Source organism: Vespula vulgaris, chromosome 10, assembly GCF_905475345.1.
Source record: "Vespula vulgaris chromosome 10, iyVesVulg1.1, whole genome shotgun sequence".
NCBI classification, from domain to species: Eukaryota; Metazoa; Arthropoda; class Insecta; order Hymenoptera; family Vespidae; genus Vespula; species Vespula vulgaris.
In genome coordinates, this window is record NC_066595.1 from 5,454,021 (window position 1) to 5,470,958 (window position 16,938).

A 16,938-nucleotide genomic window follows, 5' to 3' on the forward strand; every position below is an offset into this window, starting at 1 on the left:
AAGAAGGGACAATATTACGCGCGATCGTACTGTTTCGTAGGACGTATCACGTCAGTTATAGGTACATTTCGATTTAATTAACAGGATCGATCAATATATATTTAATTAAACGTTTAGATCAAGCAAATTAGAACGAATGTAGCCGAGGTACATATAGCCGATAGTAATGCGTCGCGCTTTCCTGAATTTCGTTTATATACGTACATACGCGTAAATAGTTTGTTGTGTTCGTTATAATGATTGTGAGAGCTCAATACTGTCTCACTCGCTTTCATCATCTTTTAGATTTCCACGGGAGCAACAAACTCTGCCAAATCATTTCTACTTCACCGATTTCGAGAGACATACGGCGGAGATTGCATCTTTCCATCTCGACAGGTGAGATTGAAAAATCCTTTTGTTATTACGTTGTTACCATACAAAATCAATAAAAATAATTCATCGAATCGATCTGAACAAATAATTCTTTCTTCGAAGTAATGTTATAATCATAAAAATTATAATTTCTTAAATTTCTAATGGATCCAAGCAGAAAGCATAAAAACAATCACTATCTAATATTTCTGAAAATGATTCAGTTATAATCATAAATAGATCATAAACTCTACAAAAAAATAAGATTCTATTATACCTGCAACTTGTTCCTAGCTAAAACGTTAGCAACTTTTCTTTTCTAACTGTTTCTAGATTGTTGGGTTTTCGACGGGCAATGCCGGTCACTGGAAGAACGTTAAATATAACGACAGAGATTTACAACATAGCCGATGGCGAACTACTCAAAACGTTCTTCGTTAGTCCTGCAGGTAACCTTTGTTTTCATGGAAAATGCAGTTACTACTGTGACACGGCACACGCGGTTTGCGGCAATCCAGACACCTTAGAAGGTAGTTTCGCGGCTTTTCTGCCGAACAAATCGTTTGCTACGAGAAAAGCTTGGAGACATCCTTGGAGAAGGAGTTATCATAAACGGAGGAAAGCTCAATGGGAGCATGGTATATGCACTGCCTTTCTCTTTCTCTCTCTCTCTCTCTCTTAAAAAAAAAAAAAACAGAAAAAAAATAGGTAAAAATTAAACGACTTCATAGATTCGCAATACTGTTCGCTGGTGAAAGAGATTCCTCCATACGACGAAGGACGAAGACTTCTCGATCTGATGGACATGTCCGTCTTCGACTTTCTCACCGGAAATATGGACCGACATCACTACGAGACCTTCAAGATATTCGGAAACGACACTTTCACCCTCCACGTCGATCATGGTCGTGGCTTTGGGAAACCCTTTCACGATGAAACCTCTATTCTAGCACCTATCTTACAATGCTGCATGATCAGACAGAGCACATTGGGCACCCTCCTCAAGTGAGTCGAATTTCTAACGAGACAACGAGGATTTTCCGAACGCGTTTTATCGAAATTGCTCGGACGCTCGTGAATCTCTCCTCTTCGATCGGCAAATACGCTTCGCGGAACGAGACGTCGCGGCGCATTTTTCGCGTCCCGACGAAAACCCCGAAAAATACGAGCACGATAAATTCGCGGCAAAAGTAGTCTCGTTCTCTCGGGATTTTCTCTCGGACAGGCCTTCCTCTAAGCGATCCTGACTTTTTTACGAGTCTTTGCGCTGTTGCTAAAAAAAAAAAAAAAAAAAAAAGAAAGAGGGAAAAAAATACGAAAAAGAAAATAAAAAAAGAAAGATAAAGCATTGTTCCGTGATACGTTATCGAGATTTTCTTTAATAAAATATAATGAAATAAACATGTAGAAAAATATATAGAATAAAAATTCTCTTATTATGCCTATACGTTATCGCGAAATTCGATCGATCCGGGTTACGTTCCGACGTGATAGATACGAATTAAGTATAATTAGGCTTGCTTCCTTCTAAGTAGCGCTTCGAATGAAATCGTGCTACTTGTTAAAGAAACCCACACGGTGTCCATTAAATGCGATATTATAGGATAATCGCTTCCTGCGACTACTTCGTTGCGAGCACTTTATTCTACTGTCAAAAGGGATACTGTGTTTAGCGAGCAGATCGTATCGTAAACGGTCATCGTTCCGATCCGTTCCGGTCCGTTCTCGATTCATTTTAACATATTAGCGATTGATAAGATAAAATTACATTTACATCTTCTAAGAAATTTTTCTCGTTAACTAACCACTGTTAGAAGTATTCTTTTACGATCATTTCGCTTTTAAAATAAAAATAAAAAAAAAAAAAGAAAGAAAGAGAAAAAATATTTACAGCTCGCTTCGCATATTTTTTAATTGGATATTTTATGAGATTCCCCTGTGCGTGTGTGTGTGTGTGTGTGATGTTGTACTCATTACCGTACCTTAAAGAAATATTAAATTTTCTTTTGTTTGTTATATTTTTTCTTTGTTTGTAACGTTTGTTACATACGTAATATTTAATGACGTTATAAATATAAAGTTACATACGTAAAGTTTTTTGCAATTATTTAAAGATAAAATTGTTCGTTTTTTTTTTTTTAACAAATACAACATTTAATTATTTTCTTTTTATTTCCACGATATCGTATAGATTAAAAAATAAATCTTTCGATTAAAGGTTTCACAACGGCCCAATACGTTTGAGTGCAGCCATGAAGCAAAGTATGGCAAAGGATCCAGTAGCACCAGTTTTATGGGAACCCCATCTGATCGCTTTAGATCGAAGAATTGGCATGATCTTGCAAGCCATCAGGGAATGCGTAAATCGCGAGGATTCCGACCAATTGGTAGTTCAATCCGAGAAAAAAGAGAAAGCTGGTAAATCCTAAGCCTTTCATTTGACGGCAAAAAAAAACAAAAAGCTAAATCCCATCCAAACAATCTCACGGGATTTTCTAAATAACGCCTGAAAACGCTTCGCTCGCAAAAAAATCAACGCGATCCTTCCATCGTACGTATGTACATACAAATGTATAATAATAATTATTATATTTATAATACCCTACACCTTTCTTCTGTTAACACGATCCATTATTCTTTTTATAATATTTAAATAAGACGTTTAATTTTTTTAAGACGATAACTCTGTACAAATAAGTGAGCAAAATAATTAATTAATTTTCTTTCTTTTCTTTTTTTTTTCTCCTTTCTTTTCTTTTCTTCTCCTCATTTTGAGAAGGAAGGAGAGCTATGTACAAATCAAAATATCTTTAGAAAATTTCTGTAAAAAAAAAAAAAAAAGATAATAAATAATAATAATGAATAAATGATATAAAAAAAAAACAAACAAACAAACACACAAGCACGCAAAACAAAAAGAAAACTTTTTGTAAATAAGTGTATCATAGAGATAGAGATGCGGGTATTTCGAGATATCTATCGGACGGGACGTCGATAAATAACGCGTTCGTAATGAGTTTTTAAATCAAAGAGAAAACGATCGGCAGGCGCGTGTAAATAAGTAAAGAAAAATACGAGAAAGATAGAATCGTGCGATTTCGTAGCGTTACTATCTTCTTTTTTTTCGAAAAGAAACTTGGCGATCATCGCACGCAAAAGGATGTACTTAGATTATTCCAATTTATCACAATTTTTCTTCGAAGATGATTCTTGTTTTTTAAAAGAAAAAAAAAAAAAAAGAAAAGAAAAGAAAAAAAAAGAGAAATGTATAGCCACTAATAAAAATCACTGTGTACATTTTAATCTGTCGTGTAATTATATTCTTAACTTTGTTAAATATATTTTTCAAAAGAGAATGCTAAATCGCCAAGAATGTAACATAATATATAAATGTTACATACATACATACATACATACATATATATATATATGTGTGTGTGTGTATTTATGTACATATGTAAGAATGTATGTATGTATGTATGTATATATGTATGTATATATATATTTGTTTGTTTGTATGTTTGTTTGAATATATGTATCTATGTATGTACGTATGTATGCATGTATGTACGTACGTATATATGCATGTATTATGTGCGTATGTATGATGTATGTATCTATGTATGTATCTATGTATGTATGTATGTATGTATAGATAGACATAAATATATTGTATATGCGTGCGAAAAATTTTGTATAAAACGTGCTTTTAATACACGTGCAATTCTGTGGACGTTTCTTATGTGCACCTGTATATCATCGATATGTCAATGAAAGACACTTTTAATGACAATGGTTTTCTTCTTAATCTTATTAATTACATCCTCAAAATTCCTTTTATATATATATAGGTATATTCAAAAGTAATATAATGATGAAGTAAAAAACTTAGTAAAAACATTAAATTTTGTTACCCGAATGAAATGATCCGCTTAATATAACATTTTAATGAAGATATCTATAAGATAATACCGATCCAGTGAAATAATTGGATCGTATATTTTTGTTCCCCGTATTAAAACTTTATCGAACAAATCCTTTCTTTATTTTCTATTTTAGTAATATTGAAGTAATCTCAATTCCATTACTACTTTTCGATAATTTTACGAGAAAGTTACTAATGATTTCCTTTGACGAAAATTCTCATTCTTACGAATTATTGATAACTATGTCATTCTCCTGCTCGATTGATTTTTCTTCATTGAATAAAGTTCGACTAGAATAAGTTCGAGAGAAAGAGAAAGACAGATAAACAGAAAGAGAAAGAGAGAAAAATAAGTCCGATATAATTAGGATCGCCTTTGTTCGATTCTCACAGATACTTTAACATCGTTTCTCTCACTTTTATGACATTTGATGATGTCAACAGTAACATTTTTATATGAAATATTTATGAACTTGGAAATGCTCGGGTAAGCACAAAGACAAGATCTCGTTAACGAAGAAAGAAGAAAAAAAGCTTTTAATTAAGCGAATTTACATTGAAAACAAAAAAAAATACAATGTAACTGTCCTTTATAATTGATTATTATCATCATTATTATCTTTACTTACTTATTATTATTATTATTATTATTATTATTATTATTATTATTATTATTATTATTATTATTATTATTGTCATCATCATCATCATCATAATAATAATTATTATTATTATTAATATCATTATTAAAAATGTACAACGTAAGTAAAAGCTTTGCATTCATCTGGTAAAAAAAAAACGTATATAAAAAATTGTTGGAATTAACGATTTTGTAGTTGACTTATACGATGGGAAAAAAGAAAAGAGAAAGATAATATAATATTTTTGTACGTAAGTAAAAAAATATTATACATAAATATTATCGAATATGTTCTATGAAAATCATATCGTTTAAAAAAGAAAACAAAAGCGATTTTTTTAAAAACAAGCTGTTCTTTTTTTTTTTTTAATGAGACGTAACTATCGTCGAATTATATTCTATGGAAAATCACAGTTTAGTAGATTTTCTATAAAAAAAAAGAAAAAAAAACAGAAATTTTTTGAGACTCGTTTTTTTTTGCTTTTTTCTTTTCTTTTCTTTTTTTTTGGTACGATTAAATATTGCCAAATATATTCCATAGGAAATTATATTGTTGCAAGAAAAAAAAATATTTTTCGAGAACAAGCAATTCTTTTATTTTTTAGATGCGACGAATTCCCTCCGAAAGAGATAAAATACGGCAATACGGGAAGCAAAATACGTAGGTATATTCTCTCGTATTAGAGGAACATCGAACTTTCAATGGTAAACGCATCCAATGGAGTATTCCGTTTGAAAAGTACGTTCACCGTGTGTGTTATCTCTACAAATTTGCGGCTGCCTAACTTTGTTTTCCAACACTTTGTTCTTGAGTGCCCTTACCCTGGCTCCATTCGCTTGAGCCCTCACTATTCGCACGATGGAAAGACAAACGTTGTTGGATTTTTCTTGAGGATCGATAAGATTAACCGCGTTAACGGATCTTGCAAGGACGACTTATTGTTAGTTTTATCTTATCCTTACACACCGAAACATCACCGAATAAACGTATATACGTATATATGTACGTATGTACGTACGTATGTATGTATGTATGTATGTATGTACGATATGTATGTAATATATATATATGTATGTATGTACGTACGTACAATGAAGTGCTTTCTGGCGAAGGATATCTTCGTCTGCTTTGCCAAACTTCCTTTTACATATCTCTTCTATTATCCATCCATTTCTATTTTACTAAAGAAAATATTATCGTGCACGCGTACTTGCTCAAATATATATATGTATATATATATATATTGAAGATATTTTAAAAACAAATAATATTGATAAAATCGACCTATCTTTTAACCTCTAAATTTAAAACGTACATATATCCTAACTCGTACTTACAATTAGGACGCAGTAGTAGATAGTTATGCAAACATTCTCTTCGAAGCTCGATCTTACCGATCGATAAAAGAACTTATACGGCCATCTATCGGTAGAATGTATAAACTAACTTTGATAATAGCGAATCTCTGATGATACGTAAAATTAATCTAGGTATTACATCTACAAACTTTAGATACCTATTATAGAAACTTGTTCCTTTTCAACATAGATATAGATATTTCCGTGGTAAAAGGAAAATATTGAAATGATACTCAATAAAAACAGAAAACTAGAAAGAGAGAAGGAGAGAGAGAGAGAGAGAGAAAATCAGAAGCATGTTTGGAAATGTTTATTCTTCATTTTAATGAAGCACATGCGGAAAATCATGGGAGTTACTACTCGTAACGATAGCTTTAATACAACTTCAAACTAGTTAATGGCATAACGCAAAAGGAAGGACGTTTCGTGATTATACGAAGAGCAATCGAAGAACAAAGTTTCTAAATGGGAAAACACGATATTCCTCGCACGTATAATGAAAATACAAAATTATATGAAAGAAGTTTTGCTTGTTATTATGTAAAAAAATCATCATTATTTAACAATCGATGATTCGTTGATTACGATTAACGATAAAAAAAAAAATAAATTAAATCGAATGTCAATAACAAATGGTCGACATTTTTATTTCCGGTATGGGATATGGTGTTGGATGTAACGCCGATTGTCGCCAATTAATATCTCGCATTATGCTATGAATGCAAGAATCGTTGCACCAATAACCGTATTGACATTGGCCGGTGTCTAAATGATAAAATGTACCGAATTTATTTCTTTTGCCATCGACGAAAGTTCCCTCGTACCGATTTCCATTTCCTGTTAATATTTTAACAAAATATGTATGTATATATATATATGATATATATACACACGCATATGTACGTGAACCTATTATAAACGAAATATAAGACAGATTGTTTAGATCCTGCGAACCTTCAACGAATATTCCTTTGCCATTCGGAAAATCATTTTTCCAAAAGCCTTGGTAATAATCGGAATTTTTGTACCAAATACGGCCATAACCATGACGTTTGTTACAATGAAAGTCCCCTTCATAATAATCGCCATTATCGTACCAATGATTACCAAAACCTTCCTTTTTTCCCATCATCCAATTACCCGCATATATTTTACGAATACTACCGTCCTTTGAAATTTTACTCAATACTCCATAACCGTGTTTTCGTCCACAAAACCAATCACCTTCGTACATCCAACCATTTCTGATTTACGACGAAATAACAAATCAATAAAAAGATACAAAGATATGAAAGAAAGGAAGAAAGAAAAAAAAAATGAAAAGAAAGGAAGTGAATTTCAAAACGAATACCTGTCTATGTCTATACCCTTGCCGTGTTTCCTATCGTCCTTCCATTCGCCTTTATAATGTCCCTTGAAAAGAACTTTCTTATATGAACTATATATCGAAAACCGTAATCCATTTCTTTTGGTTCTTTCCGATTGTTCTTTACTAGAAGAAATTTTTAAACATTTCAAAAAGGGCATTTTGCAGAACTAATCGAAAAACACTACGATGATTCTACCGAATATATATGGTTTCAATTCACGTGATAAATCATAATACTTGCATTAGAGTTAAAATTTTTTTACGACAATATTTGTTTCTATCTACAAAAGTCACTCATTAATAATCCCGTCTTAAACAACTGCCATCATATTACATTTATGTTGGCTATACTGCATGTTGGTAAAATCGGTAAAGTCAAATGTTGGTTGATTAAATCCAAAATGGCGAATAAAAAGTAACTCTAGTGGGAATAAAATTAAACAAACGTATTAAATTAAATTTATATAAGTATAATCTTTCCTGTTATTAATTCAGTTCGTATTGCATCGCGCGTATTCTTTTTAATTGTTTTAACACGTCTTTTTTTTCGCATTAAGTTTCAAAAATTAAGGTTATTGGCGCGTCATTGGATCTGTGTTTGTAAACGTTATTAAACAAGGAGATAAGTGTTTAAGTAACAAAATAAATACAATTCATGCAACTTTATGGCAGATTACGATTTACATATAATCAAGGAAATGACTGATCGTAATTCTATGAATTCCACGATAACTGTTGTGGATATCGACGAGGAGGTAATAGAATTGAATACGAGCCAAGACGATATTATAATTGTTCACAATAATGGCGAAAGTAAGGATGACATCGAGGCGAGAGAGAGCAATCTCTCAACGTGCGACGTTATCGGCGATTGTAAGTTTATTGAGAAAGAGCCGAACGTCAACGAAAACTCTGAACTTTATCAACACGTAGAATCATCAAACAATTCCAAACCTATGTTTAAGGTTATTTTTCAAAATGAAAATGTAGCTCGGTGAGTCTCGATTCTTATTAAGAATGAACAACGCGTCGGTTTTACATCAGTGTTCCTTCCTTTTGAAAAAGAAAAGTACATGAACTTTATTCCATACCTTTCCGTTCGAGTCATGAATAATTTTGCTTAGACGATAATACGTTTATCACTTCTTATACATATTTAATGAAAAATACTTAACCTATGACAGATCTGACATTTGTATTTTCTTTCCTTAAAACTTTTTGACGAGAGAAACTTTTGTTTATATTGAACGATATAAATGATGCTAAGAGTTCAATTATGTTTGTTATATTACAGGCAATATGAAAAAGAGATAAGACAATTCTTACAGGATTTGGTTTTGAAAACGTCTAAACGAATAACAGACAGTAATTTCTCTGATATAATTTTAGAAATTTGGGATAAAACAGAGAACTACGATCAACAAATACTAGATGCAAATACTGAAGGTGAAGATAACGAAGATACATTACCTCTCTTTACTATTGATACACAACCTACCCTTAAAAGTAACATAGATGTCCCGACATATGGAAAGGTACATTTTATGAAGTTTGTAATAATATATATATCCGTATAATATAGGAAATATTTTTTATATATGGTTCAAATTTAACAATATTTGTTTGTAGAAATATAAAGATGTTTTTGATGAAAATAAAGACAAAGAATTAGATTCCGAGGAAAACGACTTGTGTATTCGAAAAATTTCATGTTTCAATTGTTTAGGAAATCATAATTTACGAGAATGTAAACTGCCTTGGAACAAAATTAACATAAATAAAAATCGGAAAGAGCTTAATATTAAAGGCAATTCTAAAGCTGTTAGGTATCACTTACATGACGATCGAAGATTTGCTCAGATAATTCCTGGTCAAATTAGTAAAGATTTACGTGTTGCATTGGGCCTCAAAGATTATGAATTACCTATGCACATTTACAGGTACATGTATTATGAAAAATAATCTTGGATTATAAATTTCAAACAGTTTCGTTTCTTACGATTAATACATTTTTTATAGAATGAGGGTACTTGGTTATCCTCCTGGATGGTTAGAAGAGGCACGTTTAGAACATTCAGGATTATCTCTATTCAATTCGGATGGAATAGCAGAATTGGATCCTAATGACGAACCAGGAGAAATTGTAACAGAAGAAGATAGAGTTCAATATGATATCAAAAAGATTTTGGACTATCCTGGGTTTAACGTCCCACCTCCGCCGGGTACTCATGATGTAAGCATTTATATAGTAATATTTTAATAAATATTTGACGAATAAATTATTGTTAAATATTTAAAAAAAATTCTGATTTTTATAAAAGGATCATAAGCAGTTTTGGACTCCTGAAATGCAAAGTATTCATAGTAAAAAGAATATGTTATTCCATCTGAATGGGAAGAAAGCAGCAGAAGGATATAAAAGAAAAAAATTAAAATTAAATACATCTTTAATGAACAGTACACCTACAGTACCTAGTGATATGGAAATAGAAGATTTTAGTGGTAATTTCTTATCATTTTCGCCGATAATATATATCCCTTTTCATAAAAAATAGAAAAATCAAGAAAACGTAAGCTTATCTTGATATTATTTTTACAAAGAAAATCTAAATATACGTTTCGTTTATAGGTGCAGAAGGTACAGTAGAATCGGTACCTATTAATGGACATTTTATACCACCTTTACCAAAAGATATACCTATTAAACCACCAGAACCTCCGTCCTCATTATCAACATCAGAGCAATGTTTATTTGATTGTCATTCGCAAGATTCAGCTGTGAGTTATAAAACGTGTTCTACACCGTGTGTTTGTTTGGAAAACTAACAAGAGCAAATGTATTAAACTTATATATCTTTCTAGGATGGAAGTGCATCACCATTATCTAGGACAAATTCTCCATCATTATCAGATCTGGAAAGCATGAAAAAACGATTACTTGTAGAACTTGAAGATTCTAGCTCGCAATCTAATCTTGAACCGCCTATGAAATGCAGTTCTTTAAATTCTAATATGAAATCTGAAATACTTTCACCTTCCAATGAACACACACCCCAATCTAATCGTTCTCAAAATGTGCATAATATGTTGAATACTATTCAGGGAAGTATAAAATCAGTGGACTTTGGTACGCCCATATTACAAAGTACTTCTCCTTATAGTAAGTTACCATCTTCAGAAAAATTTTCAAAAAATATTTGTGATGTCATCAACTTTGAAAACTTACCAGATTCTACTGGTAAGTATGAACAAATGACAGGAGTTTTGCAAAAAGTACGAAGTACTTTAGCAAAATTGCATGAAGATTCATGAAAATTATTTATCTATTAGATATTTTCGATAGGTTTGAAATGCATATTGAAATGCTGATTGAAATAATTGCAATACTAATATAATTTATTACGTACAGAGTTTGTATGTAAATATTGTGATATAAATAATATCATGCATAATAACGCATAATAATGTATTATACACTACAATTTGGAAAATATCTAATTGTGAAAGATATAGAATTTCTTATCTAAATTCTGTAAAGTTTACAAAAAATACTGTTAAAAGTAAGAAAAAACCTGCTAGAACGTAGAATAACTAACTGATAAGTCTCTTTATAATTTAAACATAGAAAGTTATACCATATGTTTCATGTAATTTGAAAACTAAGAAACATAAATGATATCATTTGCATTATTTTTTGCTCGTATTCGGAATTCTATGAAAGAAATTCTTTATTTAATATCTAAAATATTTTGCATAATTCAAGGCCAATTTGAGAAATTTACATTTATTTTACATGAAATTAATACTACTCTTAAAAGTACAAAAATATGATAATCTGAATATTTTGATTTATATTTATGTCAAAATACTTTATGAAATCACGACAACAAATTATAATTTCATTGATAACAGCATTTCAAAAATTATTCATTTTTTGCATTTTTTAAATTATTCATCTTTGCTTCTTGTAAAAATGAATCCCTATGCATTTTAAAAAATTGTAGAATTGTATATGCAGGATGTCAGATGAAATAACTGCCAAACAATATAGCAAAAAGAATATGAAGATTTTTTTATTATCTTCGTATTGAAACGTCATTTGAAAATGATAAACAATTTGACAAAAAATTATAACAAGAGAAAAAATAACATGTTTTGTTAATCTTATTTTCTAGATATAACAAGATATAAAATTCTTGATGTCTTCCAACATTTAAAATGTTCGCAATTTTAAAATAGAAAGATTAAATTGTGAACTAGCTACATTTTCAAATTAACTCATTTAATTGATTGGAAAATAGTCTGATTACTCTAATGAAAAAAATTATTTGATATTTTTATTATTACAATATTGAAATTGAATACATGTGTGAACATTCGAAAATATTTTTAAATTAAATATTTAAGAATAAAGAAAAATATTTTTGGTACTTTTATTCAGTATTATAAAAAAAAAGAAGGTCATAGAAAAAAAGTCCTCTTGCTAAAGTAATTATACTCTTTACTATAGTTTGGCCACTATTTCGGCTGACATTTGTTTCAAGGCAGCCTACGTACTTCTTCTTGTATGAAATATAATAATATAAAAAAATAAACTTGTAAATATCTAAGTACTCATTATTGAATCTTCTTTATATTTCTATAGAGATATGAAAATGATAAATGAAGTAATTTTATTTTCATTGTGCATTTTAATAATAAGTAATTAAATATGAAAAATGACTTTATGTTGATATCATCGACAATATGGAATAAGCAATATTAATGAACTTATACATTCTTCTATCTTCTCATATATGTAAACTTATTATTAAATTAAGGAAGAAAAATGTATTTATTAAAATATGTTCAGTCATCGTACATTTTTACATTTGCCATATAATTGGAATGAAAAGAATAATTTGCATAATAAATTTTTCATGACAAAATAATTCTCTTATAATAATTATAAATACGCCATACCCATTGCTATACAATTGCGTTATACAATATTTAAACATTGAGATTCCTTATATTTATCATAATTAGTGCTAGTATTTTACATAACTTCTATACACATTGTAATACCCCATATGCGCCATAACATATATGTATAACAAATGCGTCACTGTAGAAGATGGTAAAATAACTAATTAATTAATTAGAATAAAATACCGATTTGGTGTCGTGTGAACGAGCTGTTAGTAGGAAGAAATGGAAAAAAAAAATGGGATAGAATACAAAATATAGTTCTATTAAAACTGCGTTCCCATATAAAATATAGTATTATATCGTTAGATAATTAATACTGAATATAAATCTTTATAACATTTGCATTAAAAAAAGAAACAAAAAAAAGAAAGATCTCAGATCATGATTCTTCTGATTCATAGTTACTCTTCCAATATTGTTACTTTCCATTTGATAACTCCAACTATGAGAGTAGAACAAAATTTCTCTAGACATCTACTCTTTCTGTGTTTTTAATTTCCTGTAGGTGGTGGTGTTGGAGGATCATCGCTCGGGCCCTATAAAAACGTCTCTTTTTCTATCTTATGTTTACAGAACCAGTTGAACTAATATTTAATTTTCATTACTGAATATACTGATTAAATAACACTATTTGGACAACGAAATATAAATTAATAAAATAATAAAAAATAAAAACCCGATTCTAATATATCGATAATCGATGAAGAATTTTCGATATTGAACGATATTACTTTATTGATATAAACGCTACCACTTACGGATATATCGTCTCGATTTTTAACAACATTGCTCCGCAATGATGCACGTCGAAGAGATCTTGGTCTGATAATATACATTAAAACAATAAATGCAAAGAATAAACATGTCATGAAAAAATTAGTGGACGGCTGTACAGGAAGCGGTCCTGGCACTAAAATAAAGAAAATGTTATGAATATAAAATAAGTTGTAACACACAGATACAATGTCGTAAAAAAAGAAAAAAAAATAAGAAAAAGAATACCTACGCCTTGAGAAGCTAAAACATTCATTGTCCGAACAGTAATTTTGTGTTTGCCGTAACTGAAACAACATATTTCTGATGACATAGAAAACAAAGTATTCTATTTTTTTATTCGTACTTAAAATTATATTCATCGAAATTTGTTACCGACGTGTATTGCAACGATAACAAAGAAAAAAAAAGACAAAGAAAACATTCGAAGAATATAAAACGATATTATGCAAAGATCGACTAATTTTTACATAAATTGTATAATGCAACATAAACAGAAAAAAAATGGCACATTGGGTAATTCAGATGTTACACTTGAAAATATTTGCATTACGATACGTGTGAGCAAAGATCCGTCTGTCCATGATATATATATATATATATATATATATAAACGTGTCGTCATTTTATTTGTCATAATTATCTTCGAAAAATAAACAATGTAAACGAGTCGAATGTTTTAAAATGATTTTTTTCGACGATCGTCGCATATTGCTGAATTTTCATAACAATCGAAAAACACTTTTCTCAACTAAAAATAAACTTTTAATCGAATCTTTTCAAATATTATTCGGTGTTTCAAATTCGGAGATTTCGAATTATCTGTTATTCTTTCGTCGTTTATTCAAGATAAGAAAATTCGACTTACGATAGAAAGTAGACGTTGCATGAGCAAGTCGTTAGCCCATATACATTCACAAAGATCGAAATCGTCGCTCATCGTTAACACGGGTATCTTCGCGGTGTCTCGTATTTAATGGCTGAAACTAAAATGAAAACGAGATAGAAACCTAATATAAATAAAGTAAATAAATTACGAAAAAATATGAAATTAAAAAAAAAGGAAAAAAACATAAAATGAAAATTAAAAAACCACACACACACGCGCATCAAAAGAGAAGGAATCCGACGTTAACACGTTTCTTGTTTGCCTTTCCTTATATATTATTTTATTATATACTCTAGGGAACGTATGTATGTACACATATGTTGTATGTCCGTTACTGTATGCACTTTCTGGAAATTGAACACGTTCTATTAATGTTCTTATCAGTACGTGTGAAAAATAAACACATTTCACGGAAGCGGAAAAACTTTTATCGTCGAAAAGGATATTTTATGTATGCATGATAGTTTAGCAACGATAATTTTGCATTCTATCTAAAACCTCTGAAAATATTGTCTCTAACTAGAACAAATTAAACGAATCATTCTAAAAATATTTAATAGACGAGAAAATATCAATTTCGTTTCTTTAAAGATTTTCTCCTTACGATATCTTAATTATTAATAAGTGTAATTTTATTAATATTTATATAACTTATCGAATGTGACAACGTTTTGATTGTATATACGAAAAAAGAATAAAAAAGAAAAAAAAAGATTGCTGATAAAAAACATGAAATAATAATTTCCAATAACTTTCTATTTCAATGTCTTTCTTTTCTCCTTTCCATATATATATAAATAGTACACACACACACACACTTCATGTTAATATCATTATTATCTCTTATTTCTGACTAAACGATTATAAATTCGTTCTTCCTTGTTTTTCTACGTTCCGTTTTGTCTAAAGGTTAATACTAATCACAAAGTGCAAAAAAGTTTGTACTTCGCATCGAAATGAAATATTTAAATAATAGATAACAAGGCGATAGATTTATAATTTACTTATCGAAGATTTCTTAGAACCAATAATAACACAAAACAAAAAATTAATAACGGATAATACAAAAAAATACCTAATGATTGTCTTTTAAATTGTAACCTTGGGAAGATGTATGCGATTTCTGCTTGAATATGTCCTTGTATATGTCCTATGTGCGATTTGCGAGATGCGTTTCTACGAACAGATGATTGAACTCATTCGTATAACGAAGTCTTCTCGTTAATTTTCGTGTAATATCGACGGGTATGAGTATTACGTATGTACATACGTACAAAATGATATATACTATGTATATATATTACATATATACACAACGTATGCCACAATACGCAATTAATATCGTAACCGCAGAAAAATGCGTAGTACTTATTTAAACGCGAATACGGACAGATATTGAACACACCATACAAGATTTGTTAGAAAATATAGATTAATAATACGTATATTTTTTTTAGAAGCATAGTAACAAAAAGAGAAAAATTGAACGAGAGCGTTGGATCACGATCGTTACTTACAGCACTGATAAAAAAAAATTAGCGTAGAACGTAACTGCAATCGAGATATACGAGAGAGTAAGTAGGTGAGTTAGTGTGCGTATTTGTCAGAGAGAAAGAGTTGCAGAAGGAGTGGGGAAAGAGAAGGACAACGAAAGAGGAAACAGTCACTCATATACACAGTATCATAAATTCTCCTACATAAAATTTATAAGATCACGAGCGTTGCACGATCTTCTAAATCGAGAATTATGTCCTCTATATGTATAACTACGTATTTTACGTATGATTTTACAAGAGTTGGTATAAAATTGTGAGGTACAGTGTAAGATAGTCAAAGTAAATTTCGATGAAACGTTCTGTTTAAACGAGAATTCCTCTTTTACTGTATTATATTATAAAAAAAAAACAATTGACACGCGGCACATTCTCTCTCTCTCTCTCTCTCTCTCTCTCTAGAAAAATGTAACAATATACTCGAATGACACATCGTCACTTTAAAAAAATAATCAAATATTGAAATAAAGAATTTAATAAACGTCTGAACTTGATAAAATTACACGAACCTGAGAATGTAGATCCTTTAACTGCCAAAAAATCCAGACAATACACGATATTTACAAACAGCCGTCAGCCATTACATCTGTAGTGTCCTCCTTTATATAGCACTAACTCACAAAAGTTTTTGGACAAGCAATAAACGAGCCAATAAGAGCTACGCTAAACGTGTCATAATTTATTATTTTTATATGAATATTTACGAAGAAACGTCAGGTCAATCGAATAATGAGACATTTTTTTCCAAATTAATTTATACAGTTTAAATCGTTCCAAAACAATTGTTACTAAAGTTCCTTTCTTGCCCGATATATTCTTGACCAATCAGCGTATAAGAATAATTATAGCATACGCGTTAAATCTGAACTTTGTTGCCAACTTACGATTATAAAAATGTCGCGCTTGTCGATGGCTCAGCAGCGCCACTTTTCTAAAACTAAAATTAATTTATCATCGATAAAACAGAGAGACGGCTTGTATTATTTGTTACAATTGTTATCGATTTTCTTTAGCATTGATAAATAAAATGAAATGAATTAATGTATATATTTAAGTATTTACAAAGTCTAACTAAATTCGTTAGAATTATAAAATAACACAGAA

At 30.1% G+C, this 16,938-nt stretch overlaps 4 protein-coding genes across 12 annotated transcripts in view; 2 read left to right on the plus strand and 2 right to left on the minus strand.

Moving 5' to 3' along the window:
* LOC127067102 (uncharacterized) overlaps positions 1-4,147 on the plus strand; it is a 52,625-nt gene extending 48,478 nt beyond the window's left edge. Inside the window, exons 5-8 of the mRNA XM_051001631.1 lie at positions 286-378; positions 688-992; positions 1,086-1,359; positions 2,573-4,147. Of these exons, the coding sequence (XP_050857588.1) occupies positions 286-378; positions 688-992; positions 1,086-1,359; positions 2,573-2,783 (883 nt within the window). The 3' untranslated portion in view covers positions 2,784-4,147. The remainder of the gene's footprint in view (positions 1-285; positions 379-687; positions 993-1,085; positions 1,360-2,572) is intronic.
* Positions 1-7,852, minus strand: part of LOC127066778 (MORN repeat-containing protein 3-like) — an 85,887-nt gene extending 78,035 nt beyond the window's left edge. Inside the window, exons 1-3 of one of the 4 annotated variants that reach the window (XM_051000925.1) lie at positions 7,630-7,852; positions 7,233-7,522; positions 6,011-7,115 (exon numbers count right to left, since the gene is read on the minus strand). In XM_051000925.1, coding sequence (XP_050856882.1) covers positions 6,901-7,115; positions 7,233-7,522; positions 7,630-7,805 — 681 coding nt within the window. In that variant the 5' untranslated portion in view covers positions 7,806-7,852 and the 3' untranslated portion in view covers positions 6,011-6,900. Of the gene's footprint in view, positions 1-3,578; positions 7,523-7,629 lie in introns of those variants that run through there. The other 3 variants (XM_051000923.1, XM_051000922.1, XM_051000921.1) reach the window with 3 other exon arrangements.
* A 299-nt stretch (positions 7,853-8,151) lies between these two features.
* On the plus strand, positions 8,152-12,988 carry LOC127066762 (zinc finger CCHC domain-containing protein 8 homolog). The gene is made up of 7 exons (XM_051000874.1): positions 8,152-8,641; positions 8,942-9,182; positions 9,277-9,587; positions 9,667-9,880; positions 9,969-10,149; positions 10,277-10,425; positions 10,510-12,988. Exons 1-7 carry the CDS (start codon positions 8,313-8,315, stop codon positions 10,957-10,959), a joined length of 1,875 nt encoding a protein of 624 aa, XP_050856831.1. The 5' UTR covers positions 8,152-8,312; the 3' UTR covers positions 10,960-12,988.
* On the minus strand, positions 12,463-16,492 carry LOC127066783 (small integral membrane protein 14). Of its 6 annotated transcripts, none has more exons than XM_051000936.1 (6): positions 16,344-16,481; positions 15,383-15,457; positions 14,261-14,378; positions 13,625-13,679; positions 13,377-13,528; positions 12,463-13,154 (listed from the first exon to the last, which is right to left on the minus strand). In XM_051000936.1, the coding sequence occupies exons 3-6, from the start codon at positions 14,330-14,332 to the stop codon at positions 13,110-13,112; spliced, it is 324 nt and encodes a 107-aa protein (XP_050856893.1). In that variant the 5' UTR covers positions 14,333-14,378; positions 15,383-15,457; positions 16,344-16,481; the 3' UTR covers positions 12,463-13,109. The 6 variants fall into 6 exon arrangements, with proteins under 6 accessions (XP_050856893.1, XP_050856892.1, XP_050856890.1 ...); XM_051000935.1 differs by lacking the exon at positions 16,344-16,481 and adding an exon at positions 14,495-14,628 and having other exon boundaries at positions 15,357-15,792; XM_051000933.1 differs by lacking the exon at positions 15,383-15,457 and having other exon boundaries at positions 16,344-16,492.
* Between the last annotated feature and the right edge of the window lie 446 nt (positions 16,493-16,938).

Coding starts and splice junctions, on each gene's coding strand:
- LOC127066762 (XM_051000874.1), top strand. CDS start 8,313: ATGGCAGATTACGATTTACATATAATCAAGGAAATGACTGATCGTAAT. Junction 9,588..9,666: donor TTACCTATGCACATTTACAG/GTACATGTATTA, acceptor CATTTTTTATAG/AATGAGGGTACTTGGTTATC. Junction 9,881..9,968: donor CTCCGCCGGGTACTCATGAT/GTAAGCATTTAT, acceptor TTTTTATAAAAG/GATCATAAGCAGTTTTGGAC.
- LOC127066783 (XM_051000933.1), bottom strand. CDS start 14,332: ATGAGCGACGATTTCGATCTTTGTGAATGTATATGGGCTAACGACTTG. Junction 13,680..14,260: donor TGCAACGTCTACTTTCTATC/GTAAGTCGAATT, acceptor ATGTTGTTTCAG/TTACGGCAAACACAAAATTA. Junction 13,155..13,376: donor AAAATCGAGACGATATATCC/GTAAGTGGTAGC, acceptor ACGTTTTTATAG/GGCCCGAGCGATGATCCTCC.